Here is a 17971-nt window from a genome sequence, read left to right as displayed (position 1 = left end):
CAGGTTAATTATCACCGGTATGTGTCCTGAAATTTGTTAACTTAGCAGAAACAGTTCAATGCAATACATAATATAGAAGAAAAAATAATAATAATAAATAAATAGGTAAATCAATTACAGCATATGTATATTGAATAGATTAAAAATCATGCAAAAAACAAATAATATATCTTAAAAAAGTGAGGTAGTTTTCATGGGTTCAATGTCCATTTAGGAATCAGACGGCAGATGGGAAGAAGCTGTTCCTGAATCGCTGAGTGTGTGCCTTCAGGCTTCTGTACCTCCTACCTGATGGTAACAGTGAGAAAACGGTATGCCCTGGTGCTGGAGGTCCTTAACAATGGACGCTGCCTTTCTGAGACAACACTCCCTAAAGATGCACAAAATGCTGGTGGAACACAGCAGGCCAGGCAGCATTTTGTGTGTGTTGTTTGGATTTTCAGCATCTGCAGATTTCCTCATGTTTGCACCCTAAAGATGTCCTGGGTACTTTGTAGGCTAGTGCCCAAGATGGAGGTGTCTAAATTTACAACCTGCTACAGCTTCTTTCGGTCCTGTGTAGTAGCCCCTCCATACCAGACAGTGATACAGCCTGTCAGAATACTCTCCATGGTACGTCTATAGAAGTTTTTGAGTGTATTTGTTGACAAACCAAATTCTAATGAAGTATAGTCACTGTCTTGCCGCCTTTATAACTGCATCGATATGTTGGGACCAGGTTAGGTCCTCAGAAATCTTGACACCCGGGGACTTGAAACTGCTCACTCTCCCCACTCCAGACCCCTCTATGAGGATTTTTGTTTAAGTAGTGAAATCATTTTCTTTTCACCTCGGCCGTTTCTGATGCCTGCAAGCCTGAATGCTTGAAGCCACAGTAAGCAAAACAGTTCTGAATGATCTAAATGCTTGTTTCTCACCAGCTAAAATCACTGCTTTTAAAAGACAACACACACAAATGATGCTATTTGAAAACTGTTCGCTCTAAGTGTGTGTAATGTCTAAGTCATGCAAGTACGCTCAACTGATGCTCATTGGAACATGTTTGGTAACAATCCCCTATTAAGTGGCATTGTGTCCCAAATAAATGAAGGGACTGCCAGCAATTTTCCTGATTAGTTTTCGTCCTTTAAGTGTTGTCTCAAATGAGCAGCTGCCCCGATTAACTGATGGCTCAATTAATCGGAATCCACTGTATGTGATCCTTTTGTGTTTTGTTAATCTCAAGGTCACCTGTCAGCCTTGACCCAATGAGAATAAAGTGAGCCTATCCAACCTCTCCTCATAGTAAAGTCTTCCAAATCCAGGCAGCATCCTGATGACACACACAAAATGCTGGAGGAACTCCACGTCTGCATACTTTTATGCATTGAGTTGCTGCCACATGATTGGCTGATTAGATATTTGCATTACGAGTAAGTGCACGGTACCTATTAAATTGGCCACTGAGTGTAAATGGATAATTAAATGCCTAACTAAACTGATTCCTTCTGCCTACACAATGTCCACGTCCTTTCATTCTCTTCGGGAGTGGCGAGCTTATAGCATGCATGCCAAATATGTGCATGATAGCACAGGGCCACCCCCATAAGCTTTTCGCGCTCACAATAAATGTGTACAATGCTCTGAGTGCCACGTCACCGAAGTTCTATGTAAATGGAGTGAGGTAGCACCAATTAGCCTTTAGGGCAGCAATGAAGGTCCTCCATCTCCGGCGGCGTTCACGGCTTCTTTCATCGTGTCAGTAACTTCCTCCTGGTTTTCACTACTGTCAGTCACGCAAGTCTCAGGTGGAGACTCAGGAATACCATCGCACACAGAAGTGAAGGATTCCTCATTGCTGTTTCCACAAGTTTTGTTTTACCAGTCAGGGTTGTCAGCCCTGAGCTGATCCTTTGAACCTGGAGGATCGGTGCATCACTCTTAGTCTGGCCTCTACCCTTTGACCTGTTTGGCATGGGTGACATTGCCAAGAGCATTAGGCCCCGACTCCATCCAGCATAGCTCTCCAGGTCATTGAGGCACACGAGCCTCCAAACCATGACTGGGTTGCGCTCCTCTTGGAAGTTGACTTCACCATTTCCTGGCAGACCTGCATCTAGCATCACTTTATGAACATATGATCAGTCTATGTATAGAAGCTAATCTTGTGTACATATGGACCCACTCAAACAGTTATTTGTACATTGTGTTTTATGGGTTGCTTTTATATTTATTGACTTGTTTTTTTAAAAAAATTGTATTATTTGTGCTTATTGAGTTTTTCATGTTGCATCACATCTGGGCTAACAATCATTTTGGTCTCCTTTACACTTGTCTACTGAAGAATGAAAATAAACAGTCCTGAACCTTAAACCTGGGATCTTTGACAGCTTTTCTGAGAGTTTGTGCTTTGTCTTCTCGCACAGTACCTGAAGTTGAAGAACTTTGAGGAAGAGGTGCGAGCGCACAAGGACCTGGACGGTTTCCTCGCAAAGGCTGGAATCTTGCTGGACGTGTCAACCCTGTCGCTCGACGATGTTCTACGAGAGATGCTCAAGCACATTATGAAGGAATCTGATAACGTGGAGCCCAGATGCAACCTGGACGAAGTGATGGGCAGTTTATTCACTGATTCAAGCACTTCTCAGGACGCCAATGCAAATGGTAATTTGTAATTTACAGTATTTTTAAATGTAATGCGCGGTACGGCTGCTGCGAAACAACAAATTTCACAACGTGTATGTCCATGATAATAAACTGATTTTCATTCTGTTAATGGAGTTTGTATTGAGCGACGTGTTGGCTCTTAGCGGAGTTTGACATGGCGGAATGTGAAGAATAACACAAACAAAATGCTGGAGGAACTCAGCAGGTCAGGCAGCATCTGTGGAGAATATACAGTTGACATTTTGGGCCGAGTTCCTTCATCAGGACCCTTCCTGATGAAGGGTTTCAGCCTAAAACTTCGATTCTTTATTCCTCTTCGTAGAGGCTGCCTCACCTGTAGAGTTGCTCCAGCATTTTGTGTATGTTCCTCAGGATTTCCTGCAGAATTCTTGTGTTTATCAAATGAGAAGTGTTCCACGTTGGGCATTCAAACGTAAAGAGCAGTTCATTGTTAATGGAAAGAGATTGATATGCAGATGGAGCATGGGATTTAAGATCATAGCTCTCTGAAAACTGTTGATATAGTGGTAGTGAAGATGAATGGCGTGCTTGCCATTATTTGTTGAAGCATTGAGTTCAGGAGTCAGGACGTTATGTTGCAGCTTTATAAAACTCTGGCTAGGCAGCATCTTGAGTACTGCATTCAGTTCTGGTCACCACATTATAGAAAGGGTGTGGAGGCTTTGGGAAGAGTGCCAGCGAAACTTGTGGATGAGTGTTTGATTGCAATATTTAAGTACCTGGATGGGAGGGGCATGGGGGCTAGGGTTGATGGGACTATGTTGAGTAATAGAGGCCTGCTTCTGTGCCATTGCCCTCTCTGAGTTTTTCTTTAACGCTGCCTTGATGAGAGAGTATGTGCTAGAACGACTGACGGGCTGCTTTCTCTGGAGCAGCGGAGATCTGATAGAGATTTGTAAGATTATGAGAGGCATAGACAGAGCAGACAGATGGAACCTTTTCCCAAGGGTTAATAAACCTAACACCAGAAAGTATGCATTTAAGGTGAGAGGGGTTAAGATGTGAAGCAAATTTTTCCCAACGTAGTTGGGTGCCTGGAATGAGTTGCATGGGAATAGTGGAGGAGGCAATTATGCTGGAAAAGTTCAAGAGGCTCTCGGGCACACAAATGTGCAGGAAGTGGAAAGACATAGACATTGTGTCAGCCAAAGGGATTAGTTTAGTTGAACATTTAATTAGTAATTTACATAGATTGGCCTTTAGTGCCAATAATTTCTTCATTTATCATACTTTCTCTATAAACTCCTTATTCTTAGTAGCCCCTAGTTTCCTGATTGGCTTTTCAACTGATTAATAACTTTTGAAGCATAAAGCAGAGAAAATCTGGGCACAGCTGGCTCTCGAGAACAAAAGAGTCCCACTGTTGTGCTGGAGTCAATGATTATTTCCCAGGTAGCAGTCATTTTTGAATGATGAAAAATTCTAAATTTGTTTGGTGTTTCCCTTTGCAGATTGTTTTTTTGTCTTACTAATTTTATTGATGCTTTATTGATCTTCGGTGGGTATAGGCATGAAATGGCAGATGCTGGAATCTGGAGAAACAAATAAGATGTTGGAAAAACTGGGAAAGGCTACCAAGGAATTGCAGTGTGTGATCTTGTCAGTGTTGATTGATGGCTGAAGTGGAAGATTGTGCTGTAGATGTAACAGGGTCTTTCTTTACCCTCTCAGATCAGTCATGATTTTGTTAAATGGCAGAGCAGGTTTGAGTGGCAGAATGTTGTTTAATCTCAGAATCTCCTCCTCATTCCACCACTTCATGTCTCCAGTCTGATGCTTTTTGAGCCTTGGCTCCAAGTTCGTCTCAGTTTGTGTGTTGCTTCCTGCTTCTCTTCTCCTCCTGCCTCGCCAATATATAATGCTGTAGGCGTGTACTATCTTATTATTAGGTACAGGAGCCTGAATGTTTCAGGAACAGCTTCTTCCCCTCTGCCATCAGATTCCTGTATAGGCCCTGAACGCTACATGACTTAGTAGTCATTTTTTGCTATATTTATTATTGTAATTTATATTTTTTCTCTTCCACGGAACTGGTATCACAAAACTACAACGTTCACAATGAATGCCATTAAACCATATGATATAGGAGCTGAATTAGGCCATTTGGCCTGTCACGTCTGCTCTGGCTTTCCATTGTGGCTAGTTTACATCTGTCTCAACCCCGTCCTCCTACCTTCTCCGTGTAACCTTGGACACCCTTACTGATCAAGAGCCAATTGACATCTGCTTTAAATATACCCAATCATTTCGTGTCTATAACTGTCTTTGGCAAAGAATTCTACAGATTCACCACCCTCTGGCTACAGAAATTTCTCCTCATCTCTGTTCTAAATGGACATTCTTGTATTCTGACACTGTGCCCTCTGGTCCTAGACTCGCCCACATTCTCTCCACATCCACTCCATCTAGGCTTTTCAATATTCAACAGATTTCAATGATACCCCCACTCATTCTTCCAAACTAGTGAGAACAGGCCCAGAGCCAGCAACCGCTCATTACTGGGAGAGACAGGATTAACAAAATATAAAAGACACATGGCAGCTGTAGAAAAGACCAGCACATGTTTGGTGGGTTGTGAGGCAGGAGGGAGAATAAGGAAACGAGCGGTTTTTTTCATTAAGTGCCCTATCAAACATCTCAGAGATGGTCATGAGCACATTGCTGACTGTGGCCAGATCCTTTTACTGAATCTCGGTGCCCCTTATACCTCATTTTCCCACTTACCTGTGCAAATGTGAATGGCTCTTGAACTTAAATTAATTAATTTATTTATAAAACACAAGACATAGGCCACAGTTTTAGGCCATTCAGCCCATCAAGTCGAACATTTCCTATTTCCTAACTTGCGCTCTGGCTACCTTATTAGATACACTTGCACACCTGCTCACTAATTCTTTCTAGATAGATAGATAGATAGATAGATACTTTATTCATCCCCATGGGGAAATTCAACTTTTTTCCAATGTCCCATACACTTGTTGTGGCAAAACTAATTACATACAATACTTAACTCAGTAAAAAATGTGATATACATCTAAATCACTATCTCAAAAAGCATTAATAATAGCTTTTAAAAAGTTCTTAAGTCCTGGCGGTAGAATTGTAAAGCCTAATGGCATTGGGGAGTATTGACCTCTTCATCCTGTCTGAGGAGCATTGCATCGATAGTAACCTGTCGCTGAAACTGCTTCTCTGTCTCTGGATGGTTCTAATCAAGTGGCAGCAACTAAATGCAGAAAAGCATGCAGACACGGTCAAAATAATAATAAGTCTGATTCTGAGCAAACTGTGGAGGAAACCAATGTTCTATTAAACAAATATTGTCTGTTTGATTCCAGTGCACCTCCTATCAGACACCATTCAAGGAGTTTCTTCGACCACAACGGGTGTTCAGTACCAGCAGTCCTGGCTCTGTCTTCTGTAAGTGCCTCTTGAGTGTCTAGGTAAGGTTGATGACTCACTGGCTCTGGCTGGAAATGAAATCAAGAGTTGTGGTAAACCTGGGAAAGTGTGCTTTATCCCTTTCCTGAATGGGTCTGGCTCTAATGGAGTTGTGAAGTCTGAGCATTTCATCTGGAGCGTGTTAGGTGATTACTGCAGAACTATTAAATCTGAGAGGAATCTGGAATTGTAGCTGTTGGAACCTCCGCAGAGGGGGGAGAGAAAAAGTCAATTCTCAGTTCTCGCTTGTGTAGAGTGCACCATTTACTTTAATGTTTCATTGTTGAAGGAATACTCCTAGGATGCAGTGGCAGTGTTCATCGTCATTATTTGAAACAGGCCCTTTATTCACATAACATACAAAATGGCCTAAAACCGTGGCCTATGTCTTGTGTTTTTATAAATAAATTAATTAATTTAAGTGCAAGGGCCATTCACATTTGCACAGGTAAGTTGGGAAGTGAGCTGCAAGGGGCACCAAGATTCGGTAAATGCATCTTGGCCATGGTCAGCAATGTGCTCGTGACCATCTCTGAGATATTTGATAGGGCACACATGACATAGAAACATACAAAACTTTGAAAGGGATAGATAAGATAGAAGTAGGAAAGTTGTTTCCATTGGCAGGTGAAACTAGAACTAGGGGACATTACCTCAAGATTCAGGGGAGAGGATTTAGGATGGAGATGAGGAGACACTGATTTTCCCAGAGAGTGGTGAATCTGTGGAATTCTCAGCCCAGGGTAGCAGTTGAGGCTTCTTCACAAAATATATTTTAGAAACAGTTAGATAGGTTTTCACATAGGAGGGGAATTAAGGGCTCTGGGGAAACGGCAGGTAGATGGAGCTGAGTTTACGGACAGAACAACCATGATCTTATTGAATGGCGGGGCAGGCTCGATGGGCTGGATGGCCTACTGCTCCTATTTCTTATGTTCTTACATCAAAGAAGTTGTGTATTGTCTTTTTTCTATCTCAGGTGCACTCCTGAGCAATTTGATTTTCTCTAGGGCTTGTTTATTTATTTAGAGATACAGTATGGAACAGCCCCTTCTGCCCCAACGAACCGCATCACCCAGTGCAGAGCAGGCCCTTCCGGTCTAATGAACTGAACTGCCCAGAAACTAACCTATTTAACAGTAGCTCAACTAGCTGACCATCTACAATGACCATTTAACCGACTAACCTGTAGACCTGTGGACTATGGGAGGAAACCAGAGCACCTGGAGGAAACCCTTGCGGTTCATGGGGAGAACATGCAAGTCCTTACTGACTTTGAACTCCGAATCATCCCAAGCTGTAATTGCATCACACTAACAGTTCTGCTACCATATTAGCTGAAGCGTAGGAGTAAAAGGTGATCTATAAAATCCTGAAAGGCATGGATAGGGTGAATGCACACAGTATTTTTTCTCCCCTTGGGATTGCGGAATCAAGAACTAGAGGGCACAGGTTTAATGTGAGAGAGGAGAGATTTAATAGGGACACGAGGGGCAATATTTTCACCCAGAAGGTGTTGAGTGTATGGAATGAGCTGCCAGAGGAAGTGATTGAGGCAGGTACATTAATGACATATAAAAGACGTTTGGACATAACGTAGGTAGGAAAAGTTTAGTGGATGTGGACCAAACTCTGGCAAAATAGACTAGCTTAGCTGTGACTCTTGGTCCACGTCAACCGGTTCAGAATCGGAATCGGGTTTAATGCCACTTGCATACTGTAAGCGGTGAAATTTGTTGTTTTGTGGCAGCAGTATGGGGCAATACATAAAAACTATAAATTACTACAGGAAATGCATATAAAACCAAATTAAAATAGGTAAAGCAAAAAGAGAGCAAAATAACGAGGTGGTGTCCCTGGGTTGGTTCATTGTCTGTTCAGAAATCTGATGGCGGAGGGGAAGAAGCTGTTCCTGAAACGTTATCTTCCAGTCCCTGTACCACCTCCTTGATGGTGAAAAGAGGGCATGTGCTGGATGATGGGGGCTAAAGTTAGGCTGAAATGCCCATTTCTGTGCTGTATGACTCTTTTTATTACTGGCTTTGGATGAGTACAACTTTGCCCTCTCCAGAAGGGCTCCTAATACCATCATCAATGCCCAATGGATTCTGACACTTTGGGTTAAAAAGCTGAAGCTTGGCTCTGGTATGTTGTCAACAGGCTGTAGTAGGTCTGGGCTTCGATACATGCCCTCGGCTCCTTCCCAATTGCATCTCTAATGTCTGGCAGAGTGTCAGTGGGCAAGCTCATTAGAACTCGTGGCAGAATAATGAAGCAGCATTGTGAACTGAAGGTTGAATTTGATTATCTGCACAGTCTGATTGAGATGGACTTGTTATTTTTAATATCATGAGACACTTTGGAAGTACTTATCCAGCCACTGATCATTGGCTCCATTGTGATGTGTATCCTGTGACAGTTTCCATTATCTGCCCAAGGCCATGTTAAGTAGGTGACACTTCCACTTTCTTTTGTTGTTGGTTCACATATGGATGCACTTAATAGGTAAATATATATATTTTTTAACGTTTATAGATTTTTTCGGGAACAATGCAGGCATTGAACAGAGACATCTGTTTGGCATATTCTCTCTTCTATAACAAAAAAACCTCTGATTTCTTTGGTTGAAAATCAGAGATCCTAACCTCATGTCTCAAAGAAACCCGAAACTCATTACTTTTATTTGAAAGATAAAATTTTAAACAGGGATATGGATCAACTGGGAGTGATTAGCAATTTTGACACTTTTATTTATTGCAGATACCCTCCTCCCCATCAACTTAAATTCTTCTGTCCTCTTGTGTTGATACTTACAATTAGCACCCCTGCTGGGAGATAGGTTGCTGACAGCAAATCGCCAGTGTCCTCTGTGCTTGGCTGGTCTTTCAAGTTGTTCCCAGGAGTAACCCATCCTTCCTCTCTGAGGGATGAGGTCTTTGGAGCTTCCGTTGGTGTTTCTGTAGCTCTGGGTTTTTAAGGGGTGAGGTTGCTAGCCCAATGCCCAACCCTCCTTTCACAGCTGGATTTGGGACCATCCATGGTAGAGTTCCTCTTGAGATGTACAGTAGGCTGATGTATTCTCCTGCCTGTGGTTTGGCTGAGCTTCTACTACATCAAACAAGATTGTAAGTTCTTCAGAGTCTGATTTGGGAGGGATGGTATTTGAGTTGAGCTTAATCCCAGTCATGTCTCTTAGAAAGTTGATCAGGATGGAACCTGGGTCAAGATCTTCAAGGTAATTTATTTATGCGCCTATCTCCCGACAATTGGAGGTCTTTGGCCAATTATAACTCATCCCACTGCATTGGCCAACCATTTGAAGCCAATGCAACTTCATGGAAAAAATGTGATCAAACTCATGAAGATGAAATAACCATGTAATCAATGACTAGAATTTTGCTTGTTTGGGATATGGACCTCCCTCACTGAGACCAGCAATGTTTGCCTGTCCCTAACTATTCGAGTGGATGGCAATGAGCTGTCTTCAGTTATCAAGGGAGGAGGTACAGGAGTCTGGAGACACACACTCAACAATTTAGGAACAACTTCTTGTCCTCCTCCATCAGATTTCTGAATAGACGATGAACCCATGAACACTACCTCACTATTTTTGCCCTCTTTTTGCACCACTTAATTGATTCAGAATTTTAATACTGTATACAGGTAGTCCCCGAGTTACGAATGTCCGACTTACGGACAACTCGTACTTATGAACTGAGGAAGGAGAATGCCGTCCGCCATTTTAAGTTGTTGCCGTTGACACTGTGCTGAGTGTGTAACTTTGTATTTGGCTTATATTTTTCTTAGCAAGATTCACCCTGACCCCTGCCCCCCCCCCACCCCCCACAAAGTTCTGGTTGGCTGGTGGCACAGTGAGATCAGCGCCAGGCTCAAGAATGGAGGTGCCCGAGTTCGATCCAGTGACAGACCGCTTCCGTGCCGGGTTGATGTCGATCCAGTGACTCCCGTACCATACGTGCCGAGTTGATGTTGTGCTCGCAACTCAACCTCGTTTATAAAAAAATAACACTGCCACCTCCAGTTTAAATTCCCATGTGGAATATTGTGGATGATCAAATACCCAAACCCAGCACAGCCCCCACTTGTCCCATTTAACCTGTCTCAGTGCGGTGGACTTTGGGACCTGGGGAATTCAGTGTAGTGGTCCTTTGGACCCAGCGGACCTCGGGAGCTGGAGGAGGTTGGGACCCGCCGCCGGCAGTGTTTCTGTTCCGTTGATGGGAAGCGATCACGATTGAAAGTAAAGTGGGAATAATAAAGCGTTTGGAAAGAGGAGAAACGCCATCGGTCATTGGAAAAGCATTAGGCTATAGTCGGTCAACGATCGGAACAATTTTAAAGGATAAAGTGAGCATAAATGGAGCATGTGAAAGGTCCTACCCCGATGAAAGCTACAATTGTTACTAAGCAACGCAGTGGTTTAATTATTGAAATGCATACGTTTCAAGTGTTTTATATGCATAGAAAGGTAAAATATATACTATATACTAAGACAAATATTTGACTAACTGATGCTAAATAATACCAAATGTACTCGTTCCGTCTTAAAGACGGAACTCGTTCGTAACCTGGGGACTGCCTGTATATTTCCTATTGTAATTTATAGTTTTTATGTATTGCACTGTAAGGCCACCACAAATCACCAAATTTTATGCCATGACATGTTGGTCATGTATGTCAGTGATATTCCACCTCATTCTGTTTATTGAATTCCAGTGGCATTCCTTCATTTTAACTCTTCCTTTGTCCTTTCGATTGAGGACAAGTGAGGAAACTTGTTTCCTTTTGGCATGAGGCTGATGCTGGGTTTTGACAGCACTTGAATAAATGCTTCAGGCAAAGTACTTTCCTATATATAAACCATCTTTGCACCTTTTGAGCAATGTGTACAAGATGTTGGCGGAACTCCCCCTCCACAGATGCTCCCTGACCTGCTGAGTTCTTCCAACGTTTTGTGCGCATTGCTCAAGGTTTCCAGCATCTGCAGAATCTCTTGGGTTTATTATTCACATTTTGCTAAATCTTTTCTCCCCACCCCATTCTGACCTCCTCCGCTACAGGTGCACTGTCGCAACGCTCCAGAATCGTCACGTGTGTATAAGCCGACTAGAGAGGCCTCAGAACTGGGGGGAGAATTGCTGTGAAGTGCGTTACGTTATTCTCATCCTGGTGCCAGCCAAAATGGTAATAACTTGAACATTTATGTACATGCTTTGATTGGTGGCCAAAATAGCATGTGGTGCACAGCAGCATCGAGGACGGAGAACTTCTTGCCTGCGTGCATTTAGTAAACCACGCTGATCTCACAGGTGGTCTCGTTATGATACTTCAGGAATATTCAGTTGACCGAGGCTTGATATTCACGTTGCACAGACAAAATGCTGGAGGAACTCAGCAGGCCAGGCAGCATCTATAGAAAAGTGTAAACAGTCAACGTTTCGGGTCGAGACCCTTCATCAAGTCCTGATGCATTTTGTGTCTGTTGCTCTGTTCAAAGTATCAAGCACACTTTCCTAAGTAAGTCGTGAAGGAATGCGCACAAAATGCTGGAGGAGCTCAGCAGGGCAGGCAGCATCTATGGAGGGGAATACAGTGGACATTTTGGGCTGAGTCATTATAGGAGAGTGAGAGGGGGAAGGCAAGGCTGAGTCTGAATAATGATTCCAGCATCTGCAGAATCTCTCTTACTCATATGCATTCCTATTCCTCTTCGCCCTATTTATTTATTAATTAATTATTTTTATCATAGCTTGTAATTTGAGATGTTGTACATTATGTTGCTACCATAAAACAAATTTGATGACACATGTCAGTGATATTAAACCCTGATTCAGGTGTATTTGTGAAGTACGCTATTTAGCATTATTGGGGGTAAAGGAAGACTTACATTGAATTTGCTGCTTTCGCAGTCTTGAAGGTTTAAAAACATTTTTGTACCATGAAGTAATTTCTGAAGTTCTGTCATTCCTAGCTGTTCTCCTTTAGCTACCATGGCTGTAGTCACTTGTCTTCAGCATGGTCAGTAATAACGTCAGACAGACAATTACACTGGGCAACAAAGATTTTGCTTTTTGAATACTTTTTGGGTATATCTTATGGATTTTGGGCTGTTGCTCATGAAAATCACCATGAAATTTCCCTAACAAGCACCATTTTTTTTTTGGAATCACCTGCATTTGTTATTTCAATTCATAATTCAAATCAGAAAAACTGATGCCAAGATTAAGGAAGACATTCTTGTTGGTTGACAAATCAAACAGGTCATCGATGACAGGCAGTATGAAGAACTTCTAGTAGGACCAGAGAAAATCACATGGAAGGCATTCAAGGATGTGGCTGAAAATTTTCTTGGCAAGTTATCGTCGTTGTCAGAATCTGTAAGCCTCAAGAGATGATGGCGTGACACTTTTCTCTGATGGTTTTTAGGGTTGTAAACTTGGGGGTATTTGCACTTTCTAGAGTAGCTGTCCAGCCCCACTCTAGAGTGACAGTCTCTTTCACAACGGCTGCAGGTGAAGGAGGAAGGTGCTCTGGGTTTTCTTTCGGCTCTCTTGATGCCGAGCATGTTGGTCCTTGCTGTCTCAGCACACACCGCCTTTGACTGCAGCTCTCCACGCTGTCTGGTCTTCAGCTGTTTCCTCCCACGTGTTGTGGTTGATGCCTGCCAGCTTCATGACACACTTGCAGGCAGCGTTGTAGCGGAGGCATGGCCCTCCTTGTGGGCGGTTACTCAACTCGCTATGCACCTTACCTTCGGAAATCTGTCCCTGATCCGTCCGTTTGACATGGCCCAACCATCTGAGGCATCTGTGGCTGAGTAGTGCATGGATGCGGGAGGTGTCAGCCTACTGCTCAACCTCTGCGTTGGTGATTCTGTCCCGCCAGGGGATGTGCAAGGTGTGCCCGAGGCAGCGTAGGTGGGACAAGCTTAGCCTCTTCTCTTGTCTGACGTATGGCGTGCAAGCCTCGCTGGGGTAGAGGAGTGTGCTGAGCACACACAGCTCGGTCTTCTTTGTCAGCTGATTGTTGTTCCATACTCTCTTGTCCAGTCTGGCCATGACGCCTACTGCTCTGGCAATCCTGCCGTACACCTCTGCTTCAAGGCACCGGGAGCTGGTGATGGTTGATCCAAGATAGGTGAGGGAGTCAACTACAATAGACGCAGGAGTAGGCCATTTGGCCCTTCGAGCCAGCACTGCCATTCAATGTGATCATGGCTGATCATCCACAATCAGTAACCTGTTCCTGCCTTCTCCCCATATCCCTTGACTCCGTTATCTTTAAGAGCTCTATCTAACTCTTTCTTGAAAGCGTCCAGAGAATTGGCCTCCACTGCCTTCTGAGGCAGAGCATTCCATAGATCCACAACTCTCTGGGTGAAAAGGTTTTTCCTCAACTCTGTTCTAAAAGGCCTACCCCCTATTCTTAAACTGTGGCCTCTGGTTTTGGACTCCCCCAACATTGGGAACATTTTTCCTGCCTCTAGCATGTCCAATCCCTTAATAATCTTATATGCTTCAATCAGATCCCCTCTCATCATTCTAAATTCCAGTGTATACAAGCCCAGTTGCTCCAATCTTTCAACATATGACAGTCCCGCCATCCCAGGAATTAACCTTGTGAATCTACGCTGCACTCCCTCAATAGCAAGAATGTCCTTCCTCAAATTTGGAGACCAAAACTGAACATAATACTCCAGGTGTGGTTCACCAGGGCCCTGTACAACTGCAGAAGGACCTCTTTGCTCCTATACTCAACTCCCTTTGTTATGAAGACCAACATGCCATTAGCTTTCTTCATTGCTTGCTATACCTGCATGCTTACTTTCAGTGACTGATGAACAAGGACACCTAGATCTCGTTGTACTTCCCCTTTTCCTAACTTGACACCATTCAGATAGTAATCTGCCTTCCTGTTCTTGCCACCAAAGTGGATAACCTCACATTTATCCACATTAAACTGCATCTGCCATGCATCTGCCCACTCACCCAACCTGTCCAAGTTACCATGCATCATCCTAACATCCTCCTCATATTTTACACTACTACCCAGCTTTGTGTCATCTGCAAATTTGCTAATGTTACTTTTAATCCCTTCATCTAAATCATTAATATATATTGTAAATAGCTGTGATCCCAGCACCAAGCCTTGCGGTACCCCACTAATCACTGCCTGCCATTTTGGGGGAGATTCTGCTCCCCGGGCCCTGACGTTTGTCGTCTTCAGACTGATGGTTAACCCAAACTCCTTACAGGCGTGGTCGAAGCTGGAGTCCGCCATCTCTGTGACGTCAATGCTGCATCATCTGCAAAGAGCATCTTGCGGATGAGGGCTGTCCTAACTTTGGTCTTGGAGCGCAAGCGAGTGGTGTTGGACAGCTTGCCATCAGCTCTTGTGCGAAGGGAGATGCCATCAGCGCAGTCTACGAAAGCATGGTGAAGGAGCTCGGAGAAGAAGATCCAGAGAGGGTCGGTGCCAGGATACAAATTTGTTTCACTCTGCTGCTGACTGGAAAAGCAGCAGAAGTTGCTCCATTGAAGCAGACAGTGCTGCACATGTCCTTATGGAAAGAGGATATGATGAATGTCTTGGGAGGCAGCCAATCACTAGCGGGTTTGAAGAGTCCGCTTCAGCTGACAAGGTCAGATCAATGAAGGCTGTACATAGTGGCTCCTGCTGCTCTCGACTCTTCTCCCACAGCTGATGCAGTGAGAAGATCATGTCCACTGTAGACCTACCAGCTCTGAACCTGCACTGGGACTCTGGGTAGACTGTGGATGCAAGGCTCTGAGTTCCTGTCACGATGTGGCCGAATACTTTCCCCACAATACTAGGGAGAGAGATGCTGTGGCCGTTGTTATGATCACTATGGTTGCCCTTGTTTTTGTGCAGTGTGACAATCTTGGCATTTGGCATGTCCTGGGGGACGTGCCCTTTCTCCCGGAAGAGACGTGAAAGCTTGTATAGATGATGCAGCAAGGTATTCCCAATCTTCAAACCTTCGGGTGGAATTCCATCTTTCCCACTGACGAGACAGCCGATGGCTTTGCTGAGATTCTCCACGGATGGCAATGCGTCAGACTCCTCTATGACTGGCAAGCCAGGCAGGGCCTCCAGGGCAGCATCGATCACCACGTTCCGGGTTGCATACAGGTCCAGGTAGTGCTCTACCCAATGTTTAAGATGCTTTGCCCAGGTCCATGGTGACTACCCCAGTTTTCGACTTCAGTGGGGCTGTCTTGGTGGCTGAAGGGCCTATTGCTGACTTGATGCCGTCATACATCTCTCTTGCATTCCTGCTGCCGGCAGCTGATAGAAATTTGCTGCAGAAATTCAGCCAGTAGTTGTTTGCACAATGTTGGGGAGTTTGCTGCGCCTTGTTTCTAGCAGGTCTGAGGGTGTTGCGTGTGCTGGTGCGGGGTTTTGCTTGTAGGCCAGCAGAGCTTTTCTTTTGGCCTCAGTCACTTGCTCCATTTCTTCTCGGTGTGCTTTGTACCAGTCTGCATTCTTGTGCTCCTTTTTTCCATGAGCTGTAGATGGCATCACGGAGTTGTGACCACTTGGAGTCAATAGAGGTACCGTGCCAGAACTGTTCTCTGAAAAACTGTTCTTCATTGTGGTTTTGGAGGCGTCTGCGAACTGCTGTACTCTGTCAGAGTTCGCTGTGCAGCAGGCGTTGATGGGAGATTGGCCCTTAAGCTTGGGATGATGGAGTCTCTTTGGCGTTAGCCCCGTTCTACTGACAACAAGGGAGTGGTCTGTGTTGCAGTCTGCACTGTGGTAACTGCGAGTGCCAAGGACACTGTTCAGGTCTCTGCGCCTTGTGATGATAGGGTCAAGCTGATACCGGTGGTGGGACTGTAGATGTCTCCAGGAGACCTTGTGCCTTTCCTTACACTGAAAATGCATGCTGGTGATGCACAGTCCATGATGGCCATAAGACATAGAGCAGAATTAGGCCATTCAGCCCATCGAGCCTCCTCCAACATTCCATCATGGCTGATCCCCGATCCCACTCAACCCCATACACCTGTCTTATTGCCATATCCTTTGATGCCCTGACCAATCAGGAAACTATCAACTTCTTCCTTAAATATCCCCATGGACTTGATCTCCACCACAATCTGTGGCAGAGCATTCCACAGGTTGCCTACTCTCTCGCTAAAAAGATTCCTCCTTACCTCCGTCCTAAAAGGTCACCCCTGAATTTTGAACCTGTGCACTCTAATTCTGGATACCCTTGACATAGGAAACATCCTCTCCACATCCAGCCTATCGAGTCCTTTCAACATTCGATTGGTTTCTTTGAAATCTCCCCGCATTTTTCTAAATTCCGGTGAATACAGGCCCAAAGCTGCCAAATGCTCTTCATATGTTAACCCCTTCAATCCTGGGATCATCTTCATGAACCTCCTCTGGGCTCTCTCCAATGACAACACATCCTTTCTGAGATACGGGGCCCAAAACTGTTGACAATACTCCAAGTGCAGCCTGACTAGTGTCTTGTAAAGGCTCAGCATTATCTGCTTGATTTTACATTCTATTCCTCTTGAAATAAATGTCAACATTGCATTTGCTGCCTTTAACACAGATTCAACCTGTAAATTAACCTTCTGCGAGGTTCTGCACCTCTGATGTTGGAACCTTTTCCCCATTTAGATAATAGTCTGCACTATCGTTTCTTTTACCAAAATACATCATCATACATTTCCCAACACTGTTCAATCTGACACTTTTTGCCAATTCTTCCAACTTGTCTAAGTCCTCTGCAATCACATTGCTTCCTCAGCACTACCTACCCCTCCACCTATATCATCCGCAAACTTTGCCACAAAGCCATCAATTCCATTACCCACATCACTGACAAGCAATATGAAAGGTAGTGGTCCCGACACTGACCCTGAGGAACACCATTACTAGTTGCCAACCAGAAAAGGCCCTCGTTATTCCCACTTGCTGTCTCCTGCCTATCAGCCATTCCTCTATCCCTGCCACAAGGATTGTGATATAAAATGTTTCCTACCAAATGCAATAAAACAGTTACTCTGTGATGAGAACAAACATCACAGTATAATAGCCTCTGTTTTATTATTTTGTACATTATTACTGCACATTATTGCAAATTATTGCATATTGGTGCATTATTATTGTTTATATTATTATTCTGTACTTTATTAGTTAAGTCTGCTCACTGCTAAGTGTTTTTTTTAAATGTTGCTGCTGGAATGAAAGAATTTCCCACTTGGGATCAATAAAGTACTTATTATTCTGTACCAAGATACAGTGGAAAAACTTTCGTATGTCATCCATCCATCCATAAATACATCAAGGTTGTACGTCCGTTTACTAGGTGCTGTGTCGTATGACATAGGTAATCCATGTTTCTTCTTGGCAAGTTTTCTACAGAAAAGGTTTGCCATTGCCTTCTGGGCAGTACCTGTACAAATGTTGTACAAAGGGTGTAAAAATCAGGTAGAATTTATTGCCACAGTTACAGAGAAAGTGCAGTGAACTCGACAAATAGGTTTGTTTAAGAGCCTTTATAACAGCAGGGTAGAGGCTACGGTTTATGTTCTGAAGCTTTTGTATCTTCTGTCTGAATACTGCACATTTCACTTCAGAAGCTTGAGGAAACTGGGTTAATAAATGGTAGTGATCTACAGGGACTGAGTTTCAGTACTGGCTAAGACTGCACCATGTAGTAGGAGTCCCATCCGGGTAGGCATATGTGACCCTTGCTCAGTATTGTTCTCTTAGACCACAACCTATCTACTCAAGTCTTTTGGTTGTCTTTGTGTAGGTTTTTCCATCATGAAGTTGGAGAAGATCTCATCAAACTTGG

At 43.9% G+C, this 17971-nt stretch overlaps 1 protein-coding gene across 4 annotated transcripts in view; it reads left to right on the top strand.

The window, feature by feature from the left end:
- slc4a11 (solute carrier family 4 member 11) overlaps positions 1-17971 on the top strand; it is a 303412-nt gene that overhangs the window by 192427 nt on the left and 93014 nt on the right. For all 4 annotated transcript variants that reach the window (XM_073042123.1, XM_073042124.1, XM_073042122.1 and 1 more), the window contains 3 exons: positions 2406-2643; positions 6006-6087; positions 11190-11313. In XM_073042123.1, coding sequence (XP_072898224.1) covers positions 2406-2643; positions 6006-6087; positions 11190-11313 — 444 coding nt within the window. The remainder of the gene's footprint in view (positions 1-2405; positions 2644-6005; positions 6088-11189; positions 11314-17971) is intronic.

The sequence above is a fragment of the Hemitrygon akajei genome, chromosome 4, assembly GCF_048418815.1.
Source record: "Hemitrygon akajei chromosome 4, sHemAka1.3, whole genome shotgun sequence".
Lineage (NCBI taxonomy): Eukaryota > Metazoa > Chordata > Chondrichthyes > Myliobatiformes > Dasyatidae > Hemitrygon > Hemitrygon akajei.
The sequence above is the reverse complement of the archived record's forward strand: the minus strand, read 5'-3'. Positions and strand labels throughout refer to the sequence as shown.